We start from the raw sequence: 26,348 nt of genomic DNA, 5'->3' as shown, positions 1-26,348 counted from the left end.
CACTGACGTGAGTCTGTGATTCCTCCTCTATTAGATCCTCCCTTGGGAAATGCCAGCTTTGCCACCATTTCCTCTCTCCTTCTCTTCTCCTTCTCTCTTTTCTGTCTTTCATAGTTTTTGTCTCAGTTTCTTCTCCAAGAGTCTGAAGAACACTCAAGGCCTGTTCCCCATAAACCGGTTGCCGGGAGAGTATTGGGCAGAGCCGCTACTGGGAAAACTTCTCCTAGTGTGGGATGCCCTTTTCTTGCGGGTGGGGGTCGGCTTAACTGCGGTGACTGTCGCTTCTCCTCCCCTTCCCACCCAGACTGCAGGAGGCCCGAGATCTGCTGAGCCGACGGCGGCCCCGAGGGCCAGGGAGCCGGGCACTGCAGAAAAGGAGGCCCCCACAGCGCGCCCCTGCCGGCCAGACCCAGGGTAAGAACATCCGCCCTTCCTCCGCCTGGGGGACTGGGGGTTCCGGGCCAGATAAAGCCGTCTGGTTCCCACGGTCTAGCCGCCGCCTACCCGTACCCCCCCCCACACACACACACCCTTCAGCATTGTAGCTGAGACCACCCCACCCCCCAGCACGCGGCCACCTCTACAGACCCCCCGCGTCCGGCTGTGCGAGGTGAGCCCGGGACAGGACTAGATTCAGTCCAGAGGTGCTGACCCGTCGGGGTGGAGATGGGTGGGGCCGGGAAGCCAGGCGTCCGGGCTCCCGAAGAGAAGGGCGCTGGCCCAGAAGGGAGCGAGGCCGAACCAGTCCAGACAACAAAAGCGATTGTGCGGGTTGGCGCCTGCCGGAGCACCTAATGCCCAAGCTTGCGGGGAGTCTGGGGGCGACAGGCTCCCCCGCCCCCGCACCTCTTCCCGGGACCCTCCCCTGCTCCTTCTCTCCTTCTTCTATAACTCCAGACCCCCAGGCTAGAACACCCTCTAGTCTCAACCACCCTCAAAAGTCCTCCTCCTGCTGTGGCCTTCAGCCCAGATGTGTCCCCTCCTCCCTAAAGTCTTCCAGATGTGGGCCCCGAGCCAGATGTGAGGACCCGCGCCCACAGCCTCAGTCCATTTCTTCCCTTTATCCATTTTCACTTCGTCTACCAGGTGTGGGGGTCTTGGCCAGATTTGGCTGCATCTTCAAGTGTGTCCCACCCCCATAGCTTCCTCTCCAGGATCCGGACTCCTAATTCCTTCTCGTGCCCATGTGCACGGTCCCTTCTCCCTCAGATGTGCCACCTGGCTGCCCAGATGCTCCATAATAGCCCTCTCTCTAGAGAAGTCTCTCTGTGTGCCTAGGGTAGAGAATCAGCCTTTAGCTGTCTCCCCAAATGCGGCCCCCACTACTCTTCATGAGTTTCCCCTTTATGGATTCAGCTCCGTCTGGGGGGAAAACCTGCCCGCCCCCACCTGTTCCCTTCCCCGCCACTCCCCTGCGGGCCCCATCCACTTGTTGAAGCACTGGTGGGGAGAGAGGGGGGGCGCCCCCTCCCCCTTGTGAGTCTAGCGCCCAGCCTTTGCGCCTCTGGCTAAGCGCCCAGCCCCACGCGCCCCCGCGCGGCCGCCGGGGAGGGAGTGGTGGGGAGGGGGGGCCTGAGCGGGGGCGCGGCCGCCCTCCCCCGCGGGCGGGCGGGCGCGGCCGGGCCCCTCGGGCGGGCTGGGGCGGCGTCGCGGCGGAGCGCGGCGCTGCAGCCATGGCGGGCGGCGCGCGGCTGCTCTGGGTGCCGCTATTGGTGCTGCTGGCGCAGCTCGGGCCGCAGCCCGGGCTGGGCCGTCCCCGAGAGCGTCTCCGCGTGCGCTTCACCCCGGCGGTGTGCGGCCTGCGCTGCATCCATGGGCCCACCGGCTCCCACTGTACCCCGACCTGCGCGCCCCGCAACGCCACCAGCGTGGACAGCGGCGCGCCCGGCGGGGCGGCCCCCGGGGGACCGGGCTTCCGCGCCTGTGAGTGCGAGGTGGTGCTCCCCGAGGGAGGGTTTCCTCAAGGGAGAAGGATCCCCAGAGATGGGGAGACAATCCCCCTGGGAGAAGGAGTTCAGACTCTGTCGTGCTGGGGAAGCTCTGGGAACTCACGGAAGGGGGCTCCTAAGTCCTGTTTGGAGGAGTGGGTCCAGAGGGTCCTGCTTTTGCATGCAATGCGTGTTCTCAGGGACCTGTGGTGTCCCACCTGAGGGGGTAGGGGACGGTTTCCTGCCCTCGAGTCAAAGTGGGGATCTCAGAATTGAGGAGCTTAGGAGCTTTGAAAAAGGAGCCCAAATTCTGAGCCTCTGCATAATGGTACCTCAGAGATCAAAGGAGAGTTTCAGGGTTGCATGGGGGAGTCTCAATCTCTGTGTAAGGGTGGGAAGGATTAGGAGAGTCCCCATGGGATGCCTGTGAGGGAAGAACTTGGGATGAGAAGAGCTGAAAGGGAAAGGGCCCAGGGAAAATGTGTGTGGGAGGGTGTCTCTCAAGACCTGAGTTGCAGGGAACCCACGTGCGACCGAAATCTAGATAGGAGATCTGTGGAGGGGGCGCCCCCTGGGGGAAGAGGAGACCAAAGAAGTGTGCACCCGGCACCCCTAAACATGGGGAGCCATCAAGAGGTTCAGGTGAGGTGGGGAGGGCGTGCCACCTGCTGTCCCAGTGTGCTGGAGTAGGTAGGCTCTCCAGATCGGGTCCTCCCTGCCCCCTTCCTACCCCTTAGGCCCTCTGAAGTGGGGAGTGGGGGCCCCTGGCGCCGAGAACTCGCCCAGCCTGGCCCCCAGCCAGCCCAACCTCGGCCCGGCCGGCGTGAGCTCATCTCCCGCCTGAGACCCCGCCCGCTGCCACTCCCTCTCTCCTCCCCTTCCTCCCTCTTTCCTTTACTCCCGCCCGGCCCAGCCCCAACGCGCCCGTGCCAGGCGCCTTGCCCAGGCGTGTGCCAAGCCCTTGGAGGCGCAAGGAGGGGCATGTGAAGGGGAACTGACCTCAGCAGGACCTCAGTGTCCTCAACTCTCTGTTCTTCCAGGGTTTGGGGACATGGTGTTGGCCTGACCATTCTGGTGGCACCCTGGGGTGTGGGCACTCTCAAAGAACTGGGCTAGAGGCCTGCATTCAGGCTAAGAGAAGACAGAGAAATGCCTTCCAAAGCTAGGAAATACTCCTAGACCTGGCTGGGTTGCTACCACCCCATCAGAGACTGCTCCGATTTTAGATTCTTGCTTCCTAGGCCCAGAGCTCCAGGACCCCATTAGAATACCTGAAGTTCTGGTCTGACTCTCCAAACCAGGGGAGCCCAGATTCCAAGCTTCCTCCCCACCCCGTCAGAAGATTCCAGACACCAGTTCCTCCAGTAAAATTCCCTCCCAATCTTTTGAGGCAATCTCCCCAAACTGTGCACCTCATCAGACAACCCTAATATTGTTCCTCCACTACTTCTCCCCACCTCCAGGAGAAACTCTATATCACAAGCCTTATGCAGTGATAATTCCACTCCCCAGCTGAATTCTCTTCCTAACAAAAGGCTCCCATTTTCTTATATTTCCAGCTGAGCCTTCCCCAGTTCCATCACATTCCTGGTTTCTATCTAAGTCCTGTACTTTCAGCTGATGTTCTCCCCAGGAACTTTAGATCTCCTGTATTCTCAACCCTAGAATTGGTCTGTATCAGGGATTCTCCCAATAGGACTCCAGACATTGTGCTTCCCCCATGCAGCCATTAGTAAAAAGATTTGGGCATCTAATCCCTTAGCTGTGAGGAGAGGTGGTTTCCCCAGTATCTTAGGGTCCTAGCCAGTTGAGTCTTATGTTCGGGAATCATCCAGGAATTCCATTTCTTCATCTAAACCCTGTTCTCAGCACGCTCAAACGCCATCCCCTAGCAGGCACTGGAGTCCTGTTCTCTAGATGACTCTCCCCAAAAGGACTTGAAAGACTCCTTTGGATGAGAACCTCAGTTTCCTCTAAGCTAGTCTTTCCCTGATCCATCCCAGAATCCGTGAACCATCTTTGAACTCCAGAGAACTGCCCTCTAGTTGATCTCTTCCCAGAACTCCTGTCCCCTGACCCTTCTAAATTGAAGTGTCTTCCCCTGTGTTTTCCTCTCTAGAGTTGTGGCTCAGAATCCCATACTCGCCTCCCTGGACAGCCTGGCCGCCTGCCCCCTCCCCTGCGCACAGCTGTCTCCAGCTGTTTTCGGCAACCCCGGGGGGGAGAAAGGGAGGGGGTGCCCTCGAAAGACACGTCCGGCCTCCTTTGGCTCAACGGTCCCGGGGCTCCCCAAGGGTTCGGAATGCGGAGCCGCCGCCCTGCCCCCGCCGCACCCCTCTCTTTGTTTACCCCGCCGCACAGCTGGCAGTGCCCCGCCCAGAGGTGGACTGGGGCCCAACGAGGACGCGCAGAGGGGAGAGGAGGCGCGTTCCCGCGTGCTGCCCCGCCCGGTGCTACCGGAGGCGGGAAGGCAGAGCAGAACTTTGGAACCCGAGTCCGAGGGGAAGTGGGCGGAGACAAGGGCGGTGGGAGGGACCAAGACGCCAGCCAGCCTAGAGGTGAAGCGGGAGGGGCGTAAGCGAGCCCAGGCCAATCAGAGTGAGGAAAGGGGGTGGGCGGGGCTAAAGGTGTCAGGTTAGGCGCCTTGATTAGGCGGGGTTTAGAATCAGGCTGGTGGAAGGTGATGTGGGCGGGACTAGAAGGGAGGCCTGACCAATGGGTGTAGCTGGACCCTTGTGCACTGGTTCTGAGAATGGGGGTGGGCATAGAGTGCAAAGGGGACAGAGTTGGAAGCTGGGAATTATGCCAAGGAGTAACTAAAATGAGGTTTGAGTTGATGGAAGAGACCAGAACTGGCTTGGAGGGATTGAAATAGCAGAGGACCCAGCCAGACGACGGGAGGCAGGGCTAAATGCTAAGGAAGAGCTAGCGTGGGCTATCGGAGGCTGAGCCAATAGGCGAGAATGGAGCTGTCTGGGCGGAGCTGTAACGCCGTGTACCCCGCTAGAAAGAAAGTGGTTCCGTGGAACTCGAAAACAAATGGAAGGAAAGTGAATGAAGAGCCAGAGGGCGTGGGGATACCACCTACTGGGTGGAGCTACATCATAGATGGACGGGGTTGGGCGGGACCACAAGACCGCTAAGGCAGAGAGATTTAGAATGAGTGATATCTTGAGGGACTACTTATAATGTTGGGGTCTGAGCTAGCTTGGATGCATTGACCTCAGGGGTATCTGACAGGCATAGTGCTCACTTTGAGTGTCCTCACTTTCTCCCCGTCCCAGTTTTGTGTCCATTGATCTGTCACAACGGCGGCGTATGCGTGAAGCCTGACCGCTGCCTCTGTCCCCCGGACTTCGCTGGCAAATTCTGCCAGTTGCACTCTTCGGGCGCCCGACCCCCGGCCCCAGCCATGCCAGGCCTCACCCGCTCCGTGTACACCATGCCACTGGCCAACCATCGCGACGATGAACACGGTGAGGAGAGTGTGGCCAAAGTCCCCTGGATCCCTCTGTAAACCGTCTCATTCATTGTTCCTCGGACCCAAATCTTGCTGTCTTCTCAAGTACTTTTCACCAGCTCACCCATCCATTTCTAGCCCCAGTCTGTAAGAACCCTTGTGGACATTCTTTTGCCCGCTCTGACTCCTTCCAGGCGTGGCGTCTATGGTGAGCGTGCATGTGGAACACCCACAAGAGGCCTCGGTGGTGGTGCACCAGGTGGAGCGTGTGTCTGGGCCGTGGGAAGAGACGGACGCCGAAGCGGTGGCTAGGGCTGAGGCGGTGGCGCGAGCGGAGGCGGCGGCGCCCTACACGGTGTTGGCACAGAGCGCACCACGAGAGGACGGCTACTCCGATGCTTCAGGCTATGGTTACTGTTTTCGGGAGCTGCGCGGAAGCGAAGTGAGAGTAGGCCGGTGGGGAGGGGTCCCAAGCATGCCACCGCACGGGGGCGCGCTCACCCAACACTTCCCCACAGTGTGCGTCACCGCTTCCCGGACTCCGGACTCAAGAGGTCTGCTGTCGAGAGACCGGCTTGGCCTGGGGGGTTCATGACTGTCAGCCTTGCTCAGAGCACCTGGGTAAGCCCCAAGAGGTCTCCGAGGTGCTCGGAACCAAGGAGGGAGGCGAACTTCTCTCTCCGTACTCTGCCCATAGATAAATCCTGTTTACAAATTCTAGTTACCTCTACCCCGTTGTGGGGATCAAGTCTAGATCTATCCATACCTTTCAGTGTCCACCACCTCGTTTTCTAACTCTGGCAACTTCTTTTCTCAACCTGCTTTTATCCCCATACATTCGCCTCTGGAGCTTCGGTATTTATTTTCTCAGTGCCAATTTAAGGCACTTCAAACTACACCCAACACCCTTCAGTCCCTCCCACCACTTAGGCTCCGCCCACATACGGCCCAGCCCACCTCTTGCCTTTTTCCACAGGGAACTCCAACCGAGTTGGTGTTCCAGATGGGCCTTGTCCAGCCGGCTTCGAGAGGGTTAATGGGTCCTGCGAAGGTGAGGAGCATGGGAGAGAGGGTCTTGGCTCTAAGGACGGGGCTGAATCAAATCCCCGACTTAGGATGATTTCCCCAACCTTTACAGACGTGGATGAGTGCGCCACAGGTGGGCGCTGCCAGCACGGGGAGTGTGCCAACACGCGCGGTGGGTACACGTGTGTGTGCCCCGATGGCTTTCTGCTCGACTCATCCCGCAGCAGTTGCATCTGTGAGTTGCCAATATGGGGCTGAAGCAGGGTCCTGAACCACCGCGATCCCTGACCTCAAACCACATCTCAGAGCATTCCTGAACGCTTCATTCCCTCAGACCCCCCAGATCCTTCCAACCTGTGTCCCTCCTCTATTCGTCTTAGATCACACTCAAAACCTATCAGATTCTCCTATACCTTCAGATGACTTCCTATGAGTCTTCAAATTCTCCACCAGTCCCTCAAATCCAAAGCTTTTGGATCCAGATCCCTTCAGATTTCCAAACTGTCTTGAGTTCCTCTTAGACCTCCAAATCCAGCCTTTCCCTTCGACTACTACATCATCTTCAGATCCTGACATCTTTCTCAGATTCTCTCTTTGACCCCTCAAACTCATCCCATAGCCCCCAGAGCCCTCAGCTTTTCTTCAGACCCTTTAGACTTACCCCAAATGCCCAACACCCCCACCTCACCCTCTTTGGACCAATCCCCTACCTCCCAAATCCCTCAGTTCTGAAGCATTCCCTAGCCCCTGAAGAATTTCCTTCCCCTCTCCCAGCCCAGCACGTGATCTCAGAGGCTAAGGGGCCTTGCTTCCGTGTGCTCCGAGATGGCGGCTGCTCTCTGCCCATTCTTCGAAACATCACCAAGCAGATCTGCTGTTGTAGCCGTGTGGGTAAGGCCTGGGGTCGAGGCTGCCAGCTCTGCCCACCTTTTGGCTCAGGTGAGTGCCTTCTGATGAGCCTAGCCCCACTCACAGAATGCTCAGTCTAAGCTCTGCCCTCTAATTCTGAGACTCACTACCATTCTAACCCCACTGGGCCCTATTGTTGGCCAGGCCCTCAACCTCTGAGGCCCGATGGACTCCAGTAAGGACTTCCCCTCCATCCTTAGCCACACCTGCTCCATCACCCTGAGGCTCACCATCCTGCAACTGGGCTGTCTCCTGAGAGTCATCCTCAGTCCCTGAAATATGCAACCCTATCCCAGAGCTTTGGCCAAGTCCCAGGCTCCTGAGACACTGCCTTCAGCTTGGGCTCCCCTTTTAGGGCCCCCTAAGACATGACCCTTCCTGGCATTCTAACTTCTGCTAAAACAGCCCCACAAGAGCTGTTTTCTGATGTTCAATTTGGTCCCTACAAGCCACAAACCAAACTCTGCCCTCAACCCCACTCCCTGCCTATCCCAAATGGGGAAAAGCTCTCATGGTCCCACCGTTAGCCTCTGAGATGTTGAATTCTTTTGCTAGGGCACCTTGTCATTGTAGCATCCAAGCCAAACCCCTGACACACTCTCAGACTAAACCCCACACCCAGCCAAGGCCCACCTTTAGATTCCCTCTTTTTCATATACCCACCTCTTGGGCCCTCTTCTAACTCTCCCCCTTTCCTGTTCCCAGAGGGTTTTCGAGAGATCTGTCCAGCTGGCCCTGGTTACCACTACTCAGCCTCTGACCTCCGCTATAACACCAGACCCTTGGGCCAGGAGCCACCTAGAGTGTCCCTCAGCCAGCCACGTGCCCCACAAGTCACCCTTCGGCCTCCCATAGGTGAGGTGGCTTCTGAGGGAGGGGGTATCATTTTCAAGGTATTTCCTCAGGGAAAGGAAGAGAGAAGCCAGGACACCCAAATTCAAGTCTTCACTTCCTGATATACCTTCCTTACCAGGCTCTCTGCCCACACATAGACCTGAGCCCCGGCCTGAGCCTCGGCCTGAGCCCCGGCCTATCCCTGAGCTTCCCCTGCCCAGCATTCCTGCCTGGACTGGTCCTGAGATTCCTGAATCAGGTGCGGCAGAAAGATTTGAGGGTGTTGATGGGGATGGGACAGGTGAGATTCTGGGGGAAGAGGCTCCAAGATAAAGATACTAAGAAAAAAAAGAAAAATAAGTGGGGGGGGGGCTGGGGTTGTGACTCAGTGGTAGAGTCTTGCCTAGCACATGTGAGGCACTGGGTTCCATCCTCAGCATCACATAAAAATGAATAAAAAAGGAAGAAAAGAAATGGGTCAGAAGAGATAAGAATGCAAAGGGTTGGATGGCAGTTAGATCAGGTGCTGGAGTATGAATTGGGCTCAATTCTGTTAATTGAGCAAATCTTTTAAACCCTGTGTGAGTCAGTTTTTTGTTCTGTAAAATGGGAATCACTGTGAAATTTTCCATGAGAGATTGCTGATGTGTTGGACACATAGTAACTGCCCTGTTACTGTTAGATAAGTCATTATTTTTTGGAAAGTAAACTATTCAAAGATGGATACCTTTGGGTGGGATTGTGAGCAGAGGATTCTGGCAAGGACCTGATGAGAACGTCCTATGTTAAAGGAGAGCAGACTCCCATCCAAGACTGGGCTTGAGAAGGAGACATGCAAGAAGGTGTTTTAGGCAAGAGGACTTGAGGGAATTGTTCTGGGATAGAAGGGACAAAGAGTTCAGAATTGCGGGAACCTGGCCTGACTCCGCCTCCCCACCCCCCCACCCCCACCCAGGTCCCTCCTCAATCGTGTGTCAGCGCAATCCCCAGGTCTGTGGCCCAGGTCGCTGCCTACCACGACCCAGTGGTTACACTTGCGCGTGTGACTCGGGTTTCCGGCTCAGCCCCCAGGGCACCCGCTGCATCGGTAAGCTGGGCTGAAGGGCGGAGGCTGGACCGGGAGGGCGCTCTACCCTGTCACCTCGTGACCAGTCCTCCCTCCGCGCCCTCAGACGTGGATGAATGTCGCCGCATACCCCCGCCTTGTGCTCCCGGGCGCTGCGAGAACACGCCAGGCAGTTTTCGCTGCGTGTGCGGCCCGGGCTTCCGAGCCGGCCCGCGGGCTACGGAGTGCCTGGGTGAGAAATCCGAGCCGCCCCGCTCCAGGCCCCACCCAGCCTGGGTGTGGCTTCTGCTCGAGGTCCAGAACCGCCCCCTCCCTCCTTCGCCTCCCCACCCCAGTCTAGTCCTTCTACTGCCCTGTCCTGCCGTGGCCCCAGCCCGCCTGGGATCATCTCCCTCTTGGCGACACGACAGCCCTGCGGCCAAATAGGCTCTTCCTTTCGAGGCCCAGTCGGGGTTCTACTGCCCAGCCCGGCTCCGCCCTCCCGTTGGCTCCGCCCTTTTTATCTCCTGCGAGTTCCCCGCCCTCAGGCCCCGCCTCTGTCCTACAACTGCTGCATCCAGTTCCCTGACCACGACCCCTGATTCCACCCTTGTCACACCAGAGCCTCATCCCCAAACTGCCGCTCCCTTCTCTTGCCCCGCTCCTGCCTTTCCTTTCTTTGCTGGGTCCCCAAAGCTGCTCTCTCTTCCCACCCTTACCTTTCCCAGGCTCCACCCTCCCCCGATTTGCCTCCTCTCACGGTCTCTCTTTCCGACTCTGTCCTGGAGGGGTCCCCAGACCGTGCCCTGCCCTCCCGGCTCAATCACGGTCTTCGTTTTAAGCCCGCTCACCCCCCCAAGCCCCGCCCGCCCCCCTTGCCCGCCCGCATTTCCCCAACTACCTACGCCTGGCCACACACCTTCCGCCGCGCCTCGAGTCTCCGCGGACTGTCTCAGTCCACCTGCCCGGTTCTGCCCACAGACGTGGATGAGTGCCAGCGCGTGCCGCCGCCGTGTGACCGCGGGCGCTGCGAGAACACGCCAGGCAGCTTCCTCTGCGTGTGCCCCGCTGGGTACCAGGCAGCACCGCACGGAGCCAGCTGCCAGGGTGAGGAACTGAGGGGGTCAGAAGGAAAGGGGGCCCAAGGGGAAGGGTATAGGGGCAGTAATGAAGATTGGGGAACTGAGCCATGGGGCGAAGGGAGGCTGACTGCAGGGAGATTGAGGCTGGGTTCTGAGAACGAGACGTGTGGCTTAGAGTGACCCAGGCATGGAAAAGGCCAAGTGATGAGAAACAGAAAGACTGAATCTGGAAGGTGAAGAAGCACAGTAGGAGGGATGGAGAGGCCAGTAATTGGAAAGGGGAGCAGAATTATGGAGGCTAGCTAGAGAGGAGGCTAGAGAGGCAGAGTTCTAGGAGTCAGCCAGCTAGCTTAATAGGGATTGATGGAGAATGGAGAGGAGGAACGATGGAGGGTGTAAAGTCAGTGATGGAGGCCAGGTACATGGATGGATCATGGGACAGGAAGGGGGAAGGGGACAAAGAAAAGCAGTGATGGGGTCCCCTTGCCCCACACAGATGTGGACGAATGCACGCAGAGCCCAGGCCTATGTGGCCGCGGCGTGTGTGAGAACCTGTCCGGCTCTTTCCGCTGTGTTTGCCCGGCTGGCTTCCGGGGTTCGGCGTGTGAAGAGGATGTGGATGAGTGTGCCCAGGAGCCGCCACCCTGTGGGCCAGGCCGCTGTGACAACACGGCTGGCTCCTTTCACTGTGCCTGCCCAGCTGGCTTCCGCTCCAGAGGGCCTGGGGCCCCCTGCCAAGGTGAGGTGCTAGGTCCAACCCTGCAGCCCTGCTACTTGCTGTGGGGACTAGATAGTCATTGGGGGGGGGGTGTCAGAGAAACCAAGTGATATGCTCCGTGATGGAGGCCAGGGGCAGAAAGGTGGGATACTGAGAAGGCAAGAGGATATGACTCTTCTCTTTCTTAAAATGAGAATGTTCCCCATTCCTCTTCCTTTTTGAATGATATGCTTGTGCTTATGGGAACCCTGAAGAGGGGAAACTGAGGCAGGGAAGGCAACACAGAGGAGCCTGTGCCTTAGCTTCTGTATCAGCTGGAGAGGCCATAAATAGGGAAATAAGGAATGGCTTTGTCCTGAGAGGAGGGGGCAGTCTGGCAACGTTCAGCAGGCTGGGTCAAGACAGGAATGTTGGGGTAGGTAGGGATGGCAGGGGATCCAGGCCCCTTCCCTAGCCTGACTGATCTCCCCTGCCCCAGATGTGGATGAGTGTGCCCGTAGCCCCTCGCCTTGTGCCTATGGCCGGTGTGAGAACACAGAGGGCAGCTTCCAGTGTGTCTGCCCCACAGGCTTCCAACCCAACGCTGCTGGCTCTGAGTGCGAGGGTGAGGCCGGGGAGGGAGGGAGGTATGGGGGTGGGCGAGGTTGGCATGGGATTGTTCCTTCAAGACCACTTTCTCCCCTGTTCCTCAGATGTGAATGAATGTGAGAACCACCTGGCATGTCCTGGACAGGAGTGTGTGAACTCACCTGGCTCTTTCCAGTGCAGGGCCTGTCCTTCTGGCCACCATCTGCACCGTGGCAGATGCACTGGTAAGATCAGGCCTTGACTGTGACCTGCAACCTGTATCATGACCCCCTGACCCAGATGGTGACCCTGACCTGAGCTGTAACCTCCTGATCAGGACCTCAATCACCTTACCTGGACCACAACTCTCACAATCTGATTATGATCTGTCTAGACCACAGACCCCTGAATAGGCTGTGATCCCTTACCTGGTCCATGACTCTCAACCCTGAATGTGCTCTCCTGACTGAACACTAAACTTGACTGTGACTTTTCATCCTAACCTTTATTGATAACCCATGACAACTTTGATAGTAGTTAATCTCCTGACCCTGAATGTCCCCTGACCCTGACTGTCCCCCGACCATAAATGTGATCTGTGACCCTAACCATAACCCCGCCACAACCCTGTCCCTTGATCCTGTCTCCCTTACTGCCCCTGTCCTATCTCAGAATCTCTTCCCTGGAACCTGGTTAGGTCATTATCCCTGACCCTGACTCCTGATTTGAGGCAGAATCCTGGACTCTCACTGTAGCCTGTGATCCTATTGAATTTTCCAGTCATTCATTGACTCTGATCCATTATTCAGCAGAATCCCATAGATGGTCTTGATTTATGACCCATGTGCCATTTCAGACTCCCTTTGCTTAACCCCAGGATACTGGCACAGGGAATTTCCAGACACCCAAACCCACAGGAATCAAATCCCAGTCCCCAGGGCTGCCATGGAGTCCTCATCCTGTTTTCTACTCAAGGCACTTTCCATCACTTCCCCCAGACCCCTCTGCTCCAAGGGGATGTGTTCAGTGTGCCCCTAGACTGGACCCCTTCTGAACCCCTGCTCCCACAGATGTGGACGAATGCAGTTCAGGCGCCCCCTGCGGTCTCCATGGTCACTGCACTAACACCGAAGGCTCCTTCCGCTGCAGCTGCTCACCAGGGTACCGGGCGCCATCCGGTCTGCCCGGGCCCTGTGCAGGTGGGCAGGGTGGGGACAACAGGAGAGCCTGTCAGTACTGAGATATGCCTACTGGGGATATAGAAGTTGCAGTAAAGGACTGTGGGATCTGGGCGTGAGGAGTGCACTCGTGTAATCTCAGCGATTTGGGTGTCTGAGGCAGGAGAATCCCAAGTTCAAGGTCAGCCTCAGCAATTTAGTGAGACCCTGTCTCAAAATAAAAAATAAAAAGGGATTGGGATGTGGATCAGTGGTAGAGCGCCCCAGGGTTCAATCCCCAGTACCAAATAAATAAACAAACAATCAAAAGTGGGGCTATGGGAAGAGTTTAGGCTTGGGTTGTGTGGGGTGCTGTTTGGGGGCGGGGCCTAGTTCTGGAGGGCCGGGTCAGGTGACCCCGCAGCCCAGCTGTATCTCGGGCATTCCTTAGATGTAAACGAGTGTCTGGAGGGCGACTTCTGCTTCCCCCACGGAGAGTGCCTCAACACCGATGGTTCCTTTGCCTGTACTTGTGCCCCCGGCTACCGGCCCGGACCCCGCGGAGCGTCTTGTCTCGGTCGGTACCCAGGCTGGTCCTGGACCAGGAGTGGGTGGCCTTCTAACAGGAAAAGGCGGGACAGGGAGAAGAAGGTGGAATCCCGGGGTCTGAACTTTATGTCCGAGTCTCCCTAAATCGGGGGAGCGGGGCCCTGGGGAGTCTCAAGGTGGTGACGGGGCGGGGCGGGGCGTGGGAAAGGGCGGAGTCTGAAGTTGGGCAGTGGTTGGAAAGGACAGTCCTAAAGCCCCAGGTTCGGGGCTTGCAGCGAAGGAGGGTGCTTGAGGCGGGTGGGGGAGGGCGTTAAAGGCTTGGAGCGTGGAGGGGCGGGGAAAGGGCGGTGGAGGGGTGTGGCCTGGCTGTAGGCAGAGGAGGAGGTGGGTCTGGGTTTTCTATGATTGATCCGCAGACGTGGATGAGTGCAGCGAGGAGGACCTTTGCCAGAGCGGCCTCTGTACCAACACCGACGGCTCCTTCGAGTGCGTCTGTCCTCCGGGACACCGGGCCGGCCCAGACCTCGCCTCCTGCCTTGGTGAGAGGCCGCGCCCCGACTTGATCCCTCCCCACCACTCCTTTTTGCCAGGCACCTCGGCCTCTTCCTCACCGCTTCTTCCCTGCCCCTCTCTGCTCCCTGGCATTCTCCTTCCTGCTGCTTTCTTGACTCCCTTAACTTGCTGGCCTCCTTGGCTTCTCCCATCTGACCCCCTTGCCTCCCTCTTCAGATATTGATGAATGTCGTGAGCGGGGCCCCGCCCTGTGCGGGTCTCAGCGCTGTGAGAACTCCCCTGGCTCCTACCGCTGTGTCCGGGACTGCGATCCGGGCTATCACGCGGGACCCGAGGGCACCTGTGATGGTGAGACGAATCCCCCATCTCCATGCCCGAGGAGAGGTTCCTGGAATCCGCTCCCATGGGGACCGAGGAAGGACATCTTGCCCTATAAACTTGGAGAAAGGGGCCGCTGGGGTTGTGGCTCAGTGGTAGAGCGCTCGCCTAGCATGCATGAGGCACTGTTTTCCATCCTCAGCACCACATAAAAATAAAATAAAGATATTGTGTCCACCAAAAATTTAAAAATAAATATTTTTTTAAAACTTGGAGAAAGGGAAGGGGCCCCTAACCAATGCACCCTTTACCCCATCTCTCCATATCTCTGGGGCAGAAATAAGCCACCATTGTGGCCTTGTGTTTTCTTATAGAGGCAGGGGATGGGGGAGATACTCCTATCCCCAACCAGGGCAAGCCAGAGCCACCTGTGCCCCCTCTGTAGTTTGAGCCTAGTCTATTTTTTAAGGAAATAACCCACAAAGATATCTCTTGCCAGAACTGTTGGGACCTGCCCCTTCCAGTGGACCTATGGATAAAAACTTCTTCAGGCCTCTTTTCCTCCTAACATAAACAGGGACATGCCTTCTTCCCACCCTCTACCACTCCTCCGCTCCTACCTGTCCTTCCAAAGAGGCCCCGCCCTGGCTGTCATCCTTTGCTCATGTGAAATTCCCCCAAATTTCTTCAAGCACTAGGTCTTGCCCCTTTCAGCTCTGGCCCTTCCATTCATCCCTCTTGATTGTTTTTTCCCATTCCACAGACTTCTGCAGCCCTTGGAAACACATAGGCCCACACCTCCCCATCTCTCCTCTGCCTTCAGACCTACCCCTTGAGTACTCTTCTATTTTGCAGGTCTTCCGCCTAACTCTCCTCCACCCCTCATTCTTCTCTGGCTCCCATCCCCCCTTCAGACCCTGGCAGAGGACTGATGGGGGCAGGAGGAGCTGGGCTAATCACATATGTGTGTGTGTGTGTGTCTGATTCCTCCTCGCTTTCTTGCAGATGTGGATGAATGCCAAGAATATGGCCCTGCAATTTGTGGAGCTCAGCGCTGTGAGAACACCCCTGGATCGTACCGCTGCACACCCGCCTGTGACCCCGGCTATCAGCCCATGCCAGGGGGTGGATGCCAGGGTGGGTACCCACCGGATGTTGGCTGAGATGTGTGGAAAGGGTGGAAGGTTCAGAAATGGCCTAACTGTCTGGTGATTGCAGATGTGGATGAGTGCCGGAACCGGTCCTTCTGTGGTGCCCATGCTGTGTGCCAGAACCTGCCTGGATCCTTCCAGTGCCTCTGTGACCAGGGCTACGAGGGGGCACGGGATGGGCGTCACTGCGTGGGTACGGGGCTCCAGGGGGTGGGCGAGAGCAAAGGGTAGGGGGAGAGGTGGAGCAGGTCCTGCTCCTGTCTGTGTATCTGGAGAAACATGAACTTAGGGTTGTAGAATTTAGCTCTTGCAACAGAAGATCAGCTCCATATCAGTCAAAACTCTGCTAGTGGCAAGTGACAGAAGCTTTGTTCATTTGAGTTTTATTTTTTTTCTGAGAACTTTTAAAAATATATCTTTTTCTAATATGTTATGAGGAAAATTACTAAGCATAACAAATTGAAAGAACTGACAAATGTACACCTGTATGCCTGTGATCTAGATTCTCTTTTTTATCATTTTCTTTATAATTGCTTTCTCACACACCTATCCATGAAGCCATTTTAATTTTTTGGGCAAATTTGAGTAAATTATAAACTTGGCATGGTGGTGCACACCTGTAATTGCAGTGACTTAGGAGGTTGAGTCAGGAAGATCACAAGTTCAAGACCAGTGGGCAACTTGGTGGAACTTCAGTCTCAAAATAAAACAAAAAAGGGCTGGGGATGTAGCTCCATGGTAGAGCACTTGCCTAGCATGTGCCATGCCCTGGGTTTAATCCCTAGTACCACAAAAAAAAAAAAAAAAAAAAAAGGTAAACTGTAGGCATCAATACATTTCCTCCTTGATTCTTCAGTCTTCACATCATGAACTAGAGTTCAATGTATGTTTACACATATTTTCATTTGAGGTCCAATTTGCATACAGAAATGTGCATGAATCTTAATTACATATTTCGTGGGTTTTAAAAAAACAGGCTTTATTTCTTTTAAAAAAGAATTAAAATTGCAACGTTCTGGGATATATTGGAGCTCTGGTATAACCTGGATCTAAGAATATACCAAGGCTATCTCTGTCTCTGTGTCCCTCTCTCAGCTCTGCTGTCCTCTATGGGGTTTATTTTTAGGCAGACTCTCTCTTCATAATGACCAGGGTGGCCCTAGCAAGACTAAGCTAGCATCCTTAGTTGAACTGTGCTAGATCTAAAGGGGAAGGTTCCTTTTCAACATTTCCAGAGAAAGTCCCAAAACTGGGTTTAACTGGCCCAGTGTGGGTCTGAACCAGAGAAATGCAGTAATCTGGTTGATTCTGCCTCAGAGTAGAATTAGTCCTATTCAAAATAAATTAGTTGAAATTGGAGAAGCACAGAGTTCCCAAGGGAAAATCAGGATCTGTTACCAAAAGGAAAGTACAGGATGGGATCTGGGCCATTAAAGAAAGTCATTATATTTATTTGAAAGCTCATACTTTCAAATTTTTTGAACCACAAAAGGTCATAACCATTGATTCTCTTTCCCTTGTTATTTCCTGATCACAGATGTGAATGAGTGTGAAACACTACAGGGTGTCTGTGGAGCTGCCCTGTGTGAAAATGTTGAAGGTTCCTTCCTCTGTGTCTGTCCTACCAGCCCTGAGGAGTTTGACCCCATGACTGGACGCTGTGTTCCCCCACGGACTTCTGCTGGTGAGACTAACATGACTATTTAACTGGTGGTAGCTGGTTGTACAGGAAAATTGTTGTACAGCTGCCACCAGTTAAATGCTACCATGATGAACTAGATGAACTCTGTCACATTCCTTTACTCAACAATGTTCACAGGGCATACGCTGTGTTCAGGTCCTATTCTGGGCACTGAGGACAACAATGACTGAGAAAGTTAATTCTCTGTTCATAAGGGGCTCACCCTCCAATGGGGCAGACAGAGATATCATCAGATAGTGATAACCCGGAGGCATCAGGACTGGGAGGAAGGAAGCTAGGCCAGCAGGAATACACTGGCTGTGATGGGGAAAGCCTAGGGACTTTTGGAGGAGGTGCCTGACCTGAGAAAGAGGAGGGAGGGCTTCCTGGAGGAGACAATGTCTGAACTGAGAGCAGGAGGACGAGTAGAAAGGAGCAGGTGTTGAGAGGGGGTATTGGGCAGAGGACACAGCAAGAGGAAGGGCCTACGAAGGCAGGAAAGGACCTGGCATGCTGAAGGAGCAGCAGAAGCTCACATGGCATGAGGTGGAGAGCAAAGGAAGGGGGGGAGGCAGGTGCCAGAACACACTGGCTCACCCAGGAGGTTGGACTTTGCCCCAGGGCATTGTTGCACCTGTTTTAAGCAGGAAAGGTGCATTAAAGAGGGGTGACACTGGAGGCTGGGACAGGGATCCAGAGAGAAGTGGACAGGGCTGGACCAAGGCAGGGGCCAGGGAAGGGGAGGGAGAAAAGGTGGGAGAGAAACCCAAGAGGCTGTAGGGACAAGCCGTGGGGCTGCCTGGTGGGGCAGGAGGAAGCCTAGGTCTGGGGTGAAGACTGGGAGCCAGTTTGTTAGATGTGAAGATGGTGGGGCACCCAGGCCAGGGAAATGTCCTCCCCCACAGCGATGGGAGAGACACCCGGGGAATTGTAAGGCTGGGAGGCAAAAGATGTAGACACACAGGTGAGAGTGGTAGAAAGAGAACGACAGGTGGTGAAAGGTGTGGAGTCAGATTCTGCCACTGATGGCTGGCACCCTCTGGGCCTCAGTTTCCCCACCTCTGACATCCGGGGCCTGGGGGTGGGGTGCTGGGACTAAACCCATCCTAAGTGAAGCCCCTTGGTGGTTCCCCAGGTACATTTCCAGGTTCACAGCCCCAAGCACCTGCCAGACCTAACCTGCCACCGGCCAGGCCTCCCCCACTATCCCCACCCCGCAGACCCAGCACACCCAGGCAGGGTCCTGTGGGCAGTGGGCGCCGGGAGTGCTACTTTGACACAGCAGCCCCAGATGCATGTGACAACATTCTGGCACGGAACGTGACATGGCAGGAGTGCTGCTGTACTGTGGGTGAGGGCTGGGGCAGCGGCTGCCGAATCCAGCAGTGCCCAAGCACTGAGACAGGTGGGTGGTAGGCTGGTGGGTGGACACAGGACGGAAGGTTTGGGTGGGAATAGAGGCATGAGAGTAGGAAGGTGGGCACATTTGGACGTGTCATTGGGTACTGATACTGCCAGGGTAAGGAATGAACCACCAGCTACCAGGTGGTTGTGGGGGGGCATGCAGCTGAGAAGTGGTCACTAACAGGCAGAGGCCTGAACACATGGGCAGGAGGTAAAGGTAAGCACAGGCGCCCCAGGGCAGGGGCTGGGATTCTGAGGTCCTGGCTCTGCCTTTTCTCTGTTTGCAGCTGAATACCAGTCATTGTGCCCCCATGGCCGGGGCTACCTGGCACCCAGTGGAGACCTAAGTCTACGGAGAGGTGAGGCCAGACTTCATCCCCCACCCGCTATCAGGCCCCAGATCTGTCCCATCCTGTCTGTGTCTCTTCCTGTTTCTCTCTGTCTTTGGCCCTGTTTCTCTGTATCCATCTCCAACCCCATGCCCATCCCCATGCCCATTCCCACCCCCTCTGGTCTCCAGCTCTCCCTGTCTCTACTTCTGGGTTTCTACTGCCCTCTCTCCGCCTTGGTTTGTCTTTCCTGGTCATACGCCCGCTGTCACACACTCCCCTCACCCAGCTGATCCCACACCCGGGCCTTCCCCCATCTCTCCTCACCCTTCCTGCAGATGTGGACGAATGCCAGCTCTTCCGAGACCAAGTATGCAAAAGCGGAGTCTGCGTGAACACAGCCCCAGGCTACTCGTGTTACTGCAGCAACGGGTACTACTACCACGCTCAGAGGCTGGAGTGCGTTGGTATGAGCCCCACCTCTACCATCTTCCTCCCTCTCCCCAACCCCTGGCCAAGCCAGCCCCAACTCGGTATGCGGCCATCACAGCGGGAAGTCCTTCCTGGAGTCTAGACTCCCTCTATCACAGTGTCAGTGCTTGGGGAGAAAGAGAAATTGGAAGGGGATGGGTAGGTGGAGAAGGCCTCCTCTTAACCACTCCCTCTATGGCTCCCTAGATAATGACGAATGCGCCGACGAGGAGCCAGCTTGTGAAGGAGGCCGCTGTGTCAACACGGTGGGCTCTTATCACTGCACATGCGAGCCCCCACTTGTGCTGGACGGCTCGCGGCGCCGCTGCGTCTCCAACGAGAGCCAGAGCCTGGGTAATTCCGCCCCGGCCGCCCCCACGTGTTCCAGCCCCCCTGGCTCCGCCCCCGCCCGGGGGCCAATCTCCTTTGGCTCCACCCCACGGGCCACGCCTTCGTCGGGTCACGCCCCTCGCGCTCCTGGGGAAGGCCACGCCCCCTCGGCCCTGCAGGCTGTCTTTGTGTGGATCTCAGAGGCGAGCTGGCCTGGTGGTTAAAGTTTTTAGAGGCAGTCTGCCACTTACTGGCACGTTGCATATCTCCTCTTGGACCTAGTTTCCCGCTTGCGTGTTGGGTGACTAGCTCTTACCTTACAGTGTAGAATTTTATTTTATTTGTAATGACAGAAGGGAGCCTAGCCTTACTGAGTGCTAAATGATTGCTACCCGTTAGTATTTTTCTGTGTGTCTAATTCTCTCTGCGTTTCTATCTTTTGGATTTGTAACTTTTTTTTTTTAATGTAGTGCTGGGAATTGAACCCAGGGCCTTGTGCATGTGAGGGGAGCACACTACCAACTGAGCTATATCCCCAGCTATCTTTTGGATTTTATATGCATATCTGACATTCTCTCAATCTGTCTTTGTTTCCAGGTCTCTCTTTCTCTTGGTCTCTCTATCTCATTTGGTCTTTTCTTTCTCCCTTTTGGTCTCTGTGCACTTTCTCCCCTCTCTTTGTAGACCTCTGTCAATCTTTCTTGAGTTTCTCTTGGATTGGCTCTCTGTGTCTCCACATCTCTGTTTTTGCCCTCTGGCCCAAAGTCTCTTCTCTCATTTTCAAGTGAAACCTAAAAATTCAAACAGTTCCTGTGTTGCTACAACATCCCCCTCACCATGAGACTTCAAACAATGCCCAGGGAAGGGAAGCAAAGGCCCCAAGTTCACAAAGCTCTTTAGAGGCTGGAATTGGGTAGCACCTCTCAGATCCCATCTCCCAGGCCTCTTCTTCTGTCCTCTCCTCCTACACATCAGTCTCCTGCCAAAACAAGTCCTGTCCTTAATGCAGAACCCTGGACCTACCTCAAAGGGCTTCTGAGAGTCACATCACAGCTGAGAAGAATCTGTTGATAGGCAGAAGGTGGCTGGGCTCCAGCAGGGGAGGGGGCTAAGCACTTGGGAGGATGCAAGTGCCTTTCCACCCTGATACATCCTGTCACCACCTGCAGATGACAATCTGGGAGTATGCTGGCAGGAAGTGGGGCCTGACCTCGTTTGTAGTCGCCCAAGGCTGGACCGGCAGGCCACCTACACAGAGTGCTGTTGTCTCTATGGAGAAGCCTGGGGCATGGACTGTGCCCTCTGCCCTGCCCAGGACTCAGGTACTGCCACTAGCCTAGGCTGCACTCCAGACCCTGCCCCTTAGGTTTCTAATCCAGCCAGGCCTTTGGATTTCCCAGTCTTGGAACCACAGATCCTCCCAGTTGGCACCTTAACCCCCTTATCACAGTCTGTACCCAAATCTTAGTTCCCAAATAAAATCCCAAAGACTTCCAAGTCTCAGTGACACAAACCCTAAGGCCAGATTCAGCAGATCCCAGAGTTCCAGCACCATAGGCTCCTGGGGTCTGATCTCTTGTACCCTCAACTCCTGGTCTCTAAAACCCCAAGGCACAACCTTTGAGATGCCCTCTCCCAAATCCTGGACCCTAGACTTCATACACCAGTTGCACAGACCCCCCAACCCTGGCCCACAGACTGCTAGGTCTTCAGATTTCCAGGTCCCGGTGGCTGAGACCCCTCCCATGCATCCTGGCCCAATCCACAAAACACCTTTATCTCATTGCTCCCGGTCCCTAGTTCTAACTCCCATGGACCCCCTAAACTCTAATTCTTAGCTGTAGTATTCAGTACTTGATCCCAGTACCTCTGAATTACAACCTCAGCCTCCAGACTCTCAATCCTGACACCAGAAACCCCTAATCCTACTCCTCCAATCCAGCACCCTCCTTTCAAGTGCTTCCCACCCAGGCCTCAGCCCAGGGTCCTTCCGATCCTCTGGGCTTCTGTTCCCAGGGTTGGGGCTGTGGGTGGAGGGGGTGAGTGCAGATGCACACAGAGCTGATTGTGTGGCTTTGCTTCTGTTCACAGATGACTTTGAGGCCCTGTGCAATGTGCTGCGTCCCCCTGCATATGGCCCCCCTCGGCCAGGTGGCTTTGGGCTGCCCTATGAGTATGGCCCAGACATAGGCCCCCCTTACCAGGGCCTCCCCTACGGGCCTGAGTTGTACCCACCACCTGTGCTGCCCTATGACCCCTACCCACCACCCCCTGGACCCTTTGCCCGCCGGGAAGCCCCTTACGGGGCACCACCCTTCGACATGCCGGATTTTGAGGATGATGGTGGCCCCTATGGTGAATCTGAGGCTCCTGCGCCACCCAGCCGGGGCATGGGCTGGCCCTATCGGTCCCGTGACACCCGCGGCTCCTTCCCAGAGCCTGAGGAGTCCTCTGAAGGTCAAGGCTACACAGGTGAGCGCTGTGGGCCAGTGATGAGGAGTGGGGCCTACAGAGGCGAGGGACGAGAGACGGGGCAGTGATGGGAGCGATAAAGAGGACCAGAGAAAGACCCCTAGAGGGGACGGAAAAGCTAGGAGAGCCAAATGAGGTGGAGCTCATGGCGCCCAGTGCCCCCGAGCTCTGGAGCAGGAGGGACAGTTTAGAATGAGACCCGCGGTGGAGCCAGGGGCACCCACACTGGGACATTCGGGTAGAGTGGTTGGGTGGGGGAATGAGGAGACCAAAGCCCCGTTTCCCTGGGGTCTCCACAGACGCCCTGGCTGAGCCCTATGAGGGGCTGGAGGCCGAGGAGTGTGGGATCCTGGATGGCTGTGCCCACGGCCGCTGCGTGCGAGTTCCTGAAGGCTTCACCTGCGACTGCTTCGATGGCTACCGCCTGGACATAACCCGCATGGCCTGTGTCGGTGAGGGGCGACGGGGAGAGGCAGGGCTCGCCCAAAGAGGGTGGGGACTCTGGTGGAGGTAGGTGGCCAAGAATACCTGAGAAAAACCAGCTCCAAAGGGGTGATTCTTAATTAGGGGTGAGTCAGGGCTGGAGGAAGGCAGGGCTTGACCACAGGGCGGGTGGGGCTGGGCCTAGAAGCAGAAGGAGGAGTAGAGTCCTGCAGATGTGATTTCTAAGGACCACCAAGGGTACCTTGGACGATTTGCCTGGCCTCTTTGGAAAGCCTCCGTCTTTCCATCTGTAAAATGGGAATATTAATCTATGTCTGTCAAGGCAAGGATAAAGCCAAGTGATGACAATCTGGAACTCTCGGGGAATCTAATAGACCTCAGGCTCAGTCCAGCAACTTGCTTTGTGACCCTTGGGAGGTCACTGTCCCTTGCTTAGCTTTTCTCATCTGGAAAATGGGTATAGCCAAAGAACCCAGTTTACAGAAGAGTTGTGAACATCATCAACACTTTCCTAATAACTGGACCTATGTGTAAACTGAGGTTCAGAGAAGAGAATTGAGTCCCCTGAGGTCTCACAGCCAAGAAATAGCAGGGGGCTGGGCGCCCAGAGACTGGGAGACCTGGCCTGAGAACCTGCCTGGTGTAGGCTTGCTGTGAGACCCTGGGCAAAGGGATTTCCCACACTGGGCCTTGGTTTATACATCCGGGTCAAACAGGATCACAGGAGCTTCCTCATAGGGGTATTAGGAAGATAAGGTCAATACAGGTGACGTGTTTACCATAATATCTGGTATGAGGTAAGTGTTTACTGTTGTTGATATTATCAGTATTATTTTCCTAGCAAAAATCTAGTGATGTAGCTCCCATACCCATCTTGGAAAGCTCAAATTGAGGCACAGAGCAGTTAAGCCACCTGTCAAGGCTCACACAGCCAGAAGGTAGAATTGGTCGGATTTAAGTACAAACCAGACAGCTTCAACATCCCACATCCATACTTCTGCCCCACTGAGTCCCAGGGACCAGGGAGGCTAGATGCTGGGTCCTCAGCCTTGAGCAGCACTCCTTCAACCCCCTCCCCAGACATCAACGAGTGCGATGAGGCAGAGGCAGCCTCCCCACTCTGTGTCAACGCGCGCTGTGTCAACACCGATGGCTCCTTTCGCTGTATTTGCCGCCCGGGATTTGCACCCACACACCAGCCACACCACTGTGCGCCTGCGCGGCCCCGCGCCTGAATCCTACCCACGCCTGCACTTGGGACGGTGCCCGGCACACCTGCAGCCTGTTAGTGTGCATGCGCACCGGGCATCCGCTGGGATTGAGATAATGGACACAGGATGAATAGACTCTAGGATCGAGGTCTTCACTCTTCCCACCACTCCCAGCCCCTCTTGCCCGTGCCCTGGGCCTGGTCTCTTCCTAGGGTCCCTTCACATTTCCTTTCTGTTTTATAAAATGTTCAATTAAAAACACCTATTTTGTACCTTTGCCTCTGCCTTTCTTTTTCTCAAAATCTGGCTCCAGAGTTTGTTCTTTAGTCACTAAATTACATACACACACTGATGACATGTCTGACTCAATTTCCGTGTCTCTGAATCTACAATTTGATGTATGTGGTGCTGGAGATTGAACGCAGGGCCTCACACATGCCAGCGAGCCTTCTGCCAACTCAGCTACACCCCCTGCCCTCTGTCTTCTCCCCCACCCCTCTCTCTCCAACCGGGCTGACCCAAGGGCACTGAACCACTCAGCCACATCCCCAGCCCTTGTTAATTTGGAGACAGGGTCTTGCTAAGTTGCTGAGGCTGGCTTTGAACTTACAGTCTGCCTGCCTCAACCTCCTGTCTAGGTCCTGCCTCTCTCCCAGCTATATTTCTCTCTCTGTCTTTTTGCCTCATTTTCTCTGCCCATATCTCTGACTTTACATCTCTCCCTGTCTATCATTCTCTTTCTTTGTTTCTCTCTAATATCCAGAAAGATCTCGCCTCTGGGTTTTTAATGCCTTCTCCTGGCCCTGTTGGTAAACCCCCTGGAGCCTCTTCCATGTCTGGAACCTGAGGCAGGGAGAGAAGGGAGCAGCCTCACATCCTGCTTTCTCAATTGGATGAGGGCCCAGATTTCCTCTACTCCCCAAGGACAACTTAAGCCATTCTGGGACAAGTGGGGTACAGAGAGGGACAGGAGTCCCAGGAGAGGTGGACCTGACCCTCCAGCTGGGAACTGGCTGTGGACAGATGAGGGAGCAGCAGTCCTGGCCTGTGGCCTGTGCTGGGACACATGGAGGCGGGAAGGAGCTGTGTGTGATGGTCAAGTCCCAGCAGTCCTTGTCCCCTGCCTACTTCTTGTCCATGTGTCGACTCCTCCCTCTCTGAATAAAACAACAGCTTGATCTCGGAAAAAGCTCAGGGCAGGGATGGGGGGTGTGGGGTAGGGGAGTGCAGGGGCCCCTGGCACGGGGACAGGCTGACCCTCAGAGTTCACCCACCTGTGATGCCCCTTTCCCCAGGGTTTCAAACTCAGATGCCTGAGGGTCCTCACAAGTGATGTGACCAAGCTGGACCGGAAAATCAAAGTATAATGAAGGACATTCCGCCCAGGGATGGGGGTGGAGCAGAAAGGGAAATCTCATTTTAAATAATAATGTATTTTTTACAACAATCTGACCTGTGAGGCACTAGTTTTAATGCTAGGGGTCTAATTTCAGTTTGCATAAGTGGAAAGGGGGCTCCTTCTGAACCCCACCCCCTGCCCACCTCCTAAGCTTTGGGGAGAAGTTGAATTCCTGAGAGACCCCAGTGACTACAAAGCGCGCTACTCTCCAGGATGGTTGGCGATGACTAAATCAATGGTTACATATGTTAAGTGCCTAGAAGTCCCCCAGCACAGAGCAAGGGCTCCCTCACTGTTGTAACCCTGGGTGGGCCTCCAGGAAGGGCTGAGTTGTGTCGCCGGTCAGATGGTGAGGGCAGATGGCTAGGTCTTGTTCTTTACCAATTTTCCCTCCCAGGGTGGAGGAGGAGGCCAGACTCTATCTCCTCCAACAGAACAGTGAGAGACACCAAGCACAGGGACAGAGGTGGGAGGGGTGTCAGGACACAAGAGCTCAAGGCTCCACAAAGTGGGGTACACAAGCCAGTACTAAAAATCATGGAATTCTACACGTCAAATGAGTGAGTTGTGCCGTGTGTGAATTATAACTCAATAAAACCCGGGAAAGGAAAAAAAAAAAAACCACTCTACAAAGGGGGCCAGGAAGTGACTGCAGCTGACAGGGGGGAAGCCAACCCAAACACTAACCCTCACTCATTCATTCAACAAATATTTTCCATAATACTTGCTTTGTGAGTGTTGGGAACATAAACAAACTCTAACCCAACCCTAGGGGGTGGGAGCTAGGGAGGGTTCCTGGAGGGGCTGTCTGGGCTGAGACCTAAGCAAGGTTGGGAAATGAGCCAGGTGAAGGGGTGGGGGATGGTGTTCCAGGGGTGTGGCCAGAGTCAACAGAGACCTGGAGGTAAGGAAGGCAAATAAATGCCTCTCTTTGGGTGCCTCAGTCCTGGGTTGGACAATGCTGGTAAGTCACATCTGGGGTGTCTAAGCCATCCCTGGCCACTGCTTTTATGGAGCTCCAGTTGGGGAGGCAGGCACATGGCCACATATAACCTGTGCTGTGAAGGCAGAGGCTCAGGTAGAGAGGTCAGGGCTGTGTGGGGAAGGTCAGAGGCCACGGGGTGCTGGGAGGAGGTAGCTGATCTCCTCTGATCGATTTCTTCAGCTGAGGAAAAGCTTCCTAGAGAAAGAAGACAGCTCCAGTCTAGAGTCCTTGATTCCTTTGGGAATCCATGGAAACCTCTGGACATTCACGGAAGAAAATCTCAAATGAATGTTGTAGGTAATTTCCAAATATTCCCATTCCCTCCCTGGGAAACTCCCGTGGCCATCCCATTTCCCCCACAACTT

General features: G+C 55.4%; 1 protein-coding gene across 2 annotated transcripts; it reads left to right on the top strand.

Annotated features, from left to right (window-relative positions):
- Window positions 1-1,649: 1,649 nt before the first annotated feature.
- On the top strand, window positions 1,650-23,871 carry Ltbp4 (latent transforming growth factor beta binding protein 4). Of its 2 annotated transcripts, XM_026411532.2 has the most exons (30): window positions 1,650-1,923; window positions 5,213-5,404; window positions 5,583-5,830; window positions 5,907-6,009; window positions 6,365-6,439; window positions 6,527-6,649; window positions 7,189-7,353; window positions 8,029-8,178; window positions 8,297-8,416; window positions 9,113-9,244; window positions 9,330-9,455; window positions 10,184-10,309; window positions 10,781-11,023; window positions 11,481-11,606; window positions 11,695-11,814; window positions 12,640-12,768; window positions 13,178-13,303; window positions 13,692-13,814; window positions 14,005-14,136; window positions 15,112-15,243; window positions 15,325-15,450; window positions 16,795-16,941; window positions 18,074-18,343; window positions 18,630-18,701; window positions 19,010-19,138; window positions 19,350-19,496; window positions 20,642-20,794; window positions 21,564-21,944; window positions 22,244-22,396; window positions 23,469-23,871. In XM_026411532.2, exons 1-30 carry the CDS (start codon window positions 1,674-1,676, stop codon window positions 23,621-23,623), a joined length of 4,674 nt encoding a protein of 1,557 aa, XP_026267317.2. In that variant the 5' UTR covers window positions 1,650-1,673; the 3' UTR covers window positions 23,624-23,871. The 2 variants fall into 2 exon arrangements, with proteins under 2 accessions (XP_026267317.2, XP_026267318.2); XM_026411533.2 differs by lacking the exon at window positions 11,481-11,606.
- Window positions 23,872-26,348: the final 2,477 nt, after the last annotated feature.

Source organism: Urocitellus parryii, chromosome 15 (genome assembly GCF_045843805.1).
Source record: "Urocitellus parryii isolate mUroPar1 chromosome 15, mUroPar1.hap1, whole genome shotgun sequence".
Lineage (NCBI taxonomy): Eukaryota > Metazoa > Chordata > Mammalia > Rodentia > Sciuridae > Urocitellus > Urocitellus parryii.
Note: the sequence above shows the minus strand (reverse complement) of the source record. Positions and strands in the feature narration are given on the sequence as shown.

What these genes read in the sequence shown, in the direction of transcription:
- Ltbp4 (XM_026411532.2), top strand. Translation starts at nt 1,674, where the DNA reads ATGGCGGGCGGCGCGCGGCTGCTCTGGGTGCCGCTATTGGTGCTGCTG. An exon ending in GGTTAATGGGTCCTGCGAAG is followed by an intron (nt 6,440 to 6,526) that starts GTGAGGAGCATG and finishes CAACCTTTACAG; the next exon opens with ACGTGGATGAGTGCGCCACA. An exon ending in TCCCCCACGGACTTCTGCTG is followed by an intron (nt 16,942 to 18,073) that starts GTGAGACTAACA and finishes GTGGTTCCCCAG; the next exon opens with GTACATTTCCAGGTTCACAG.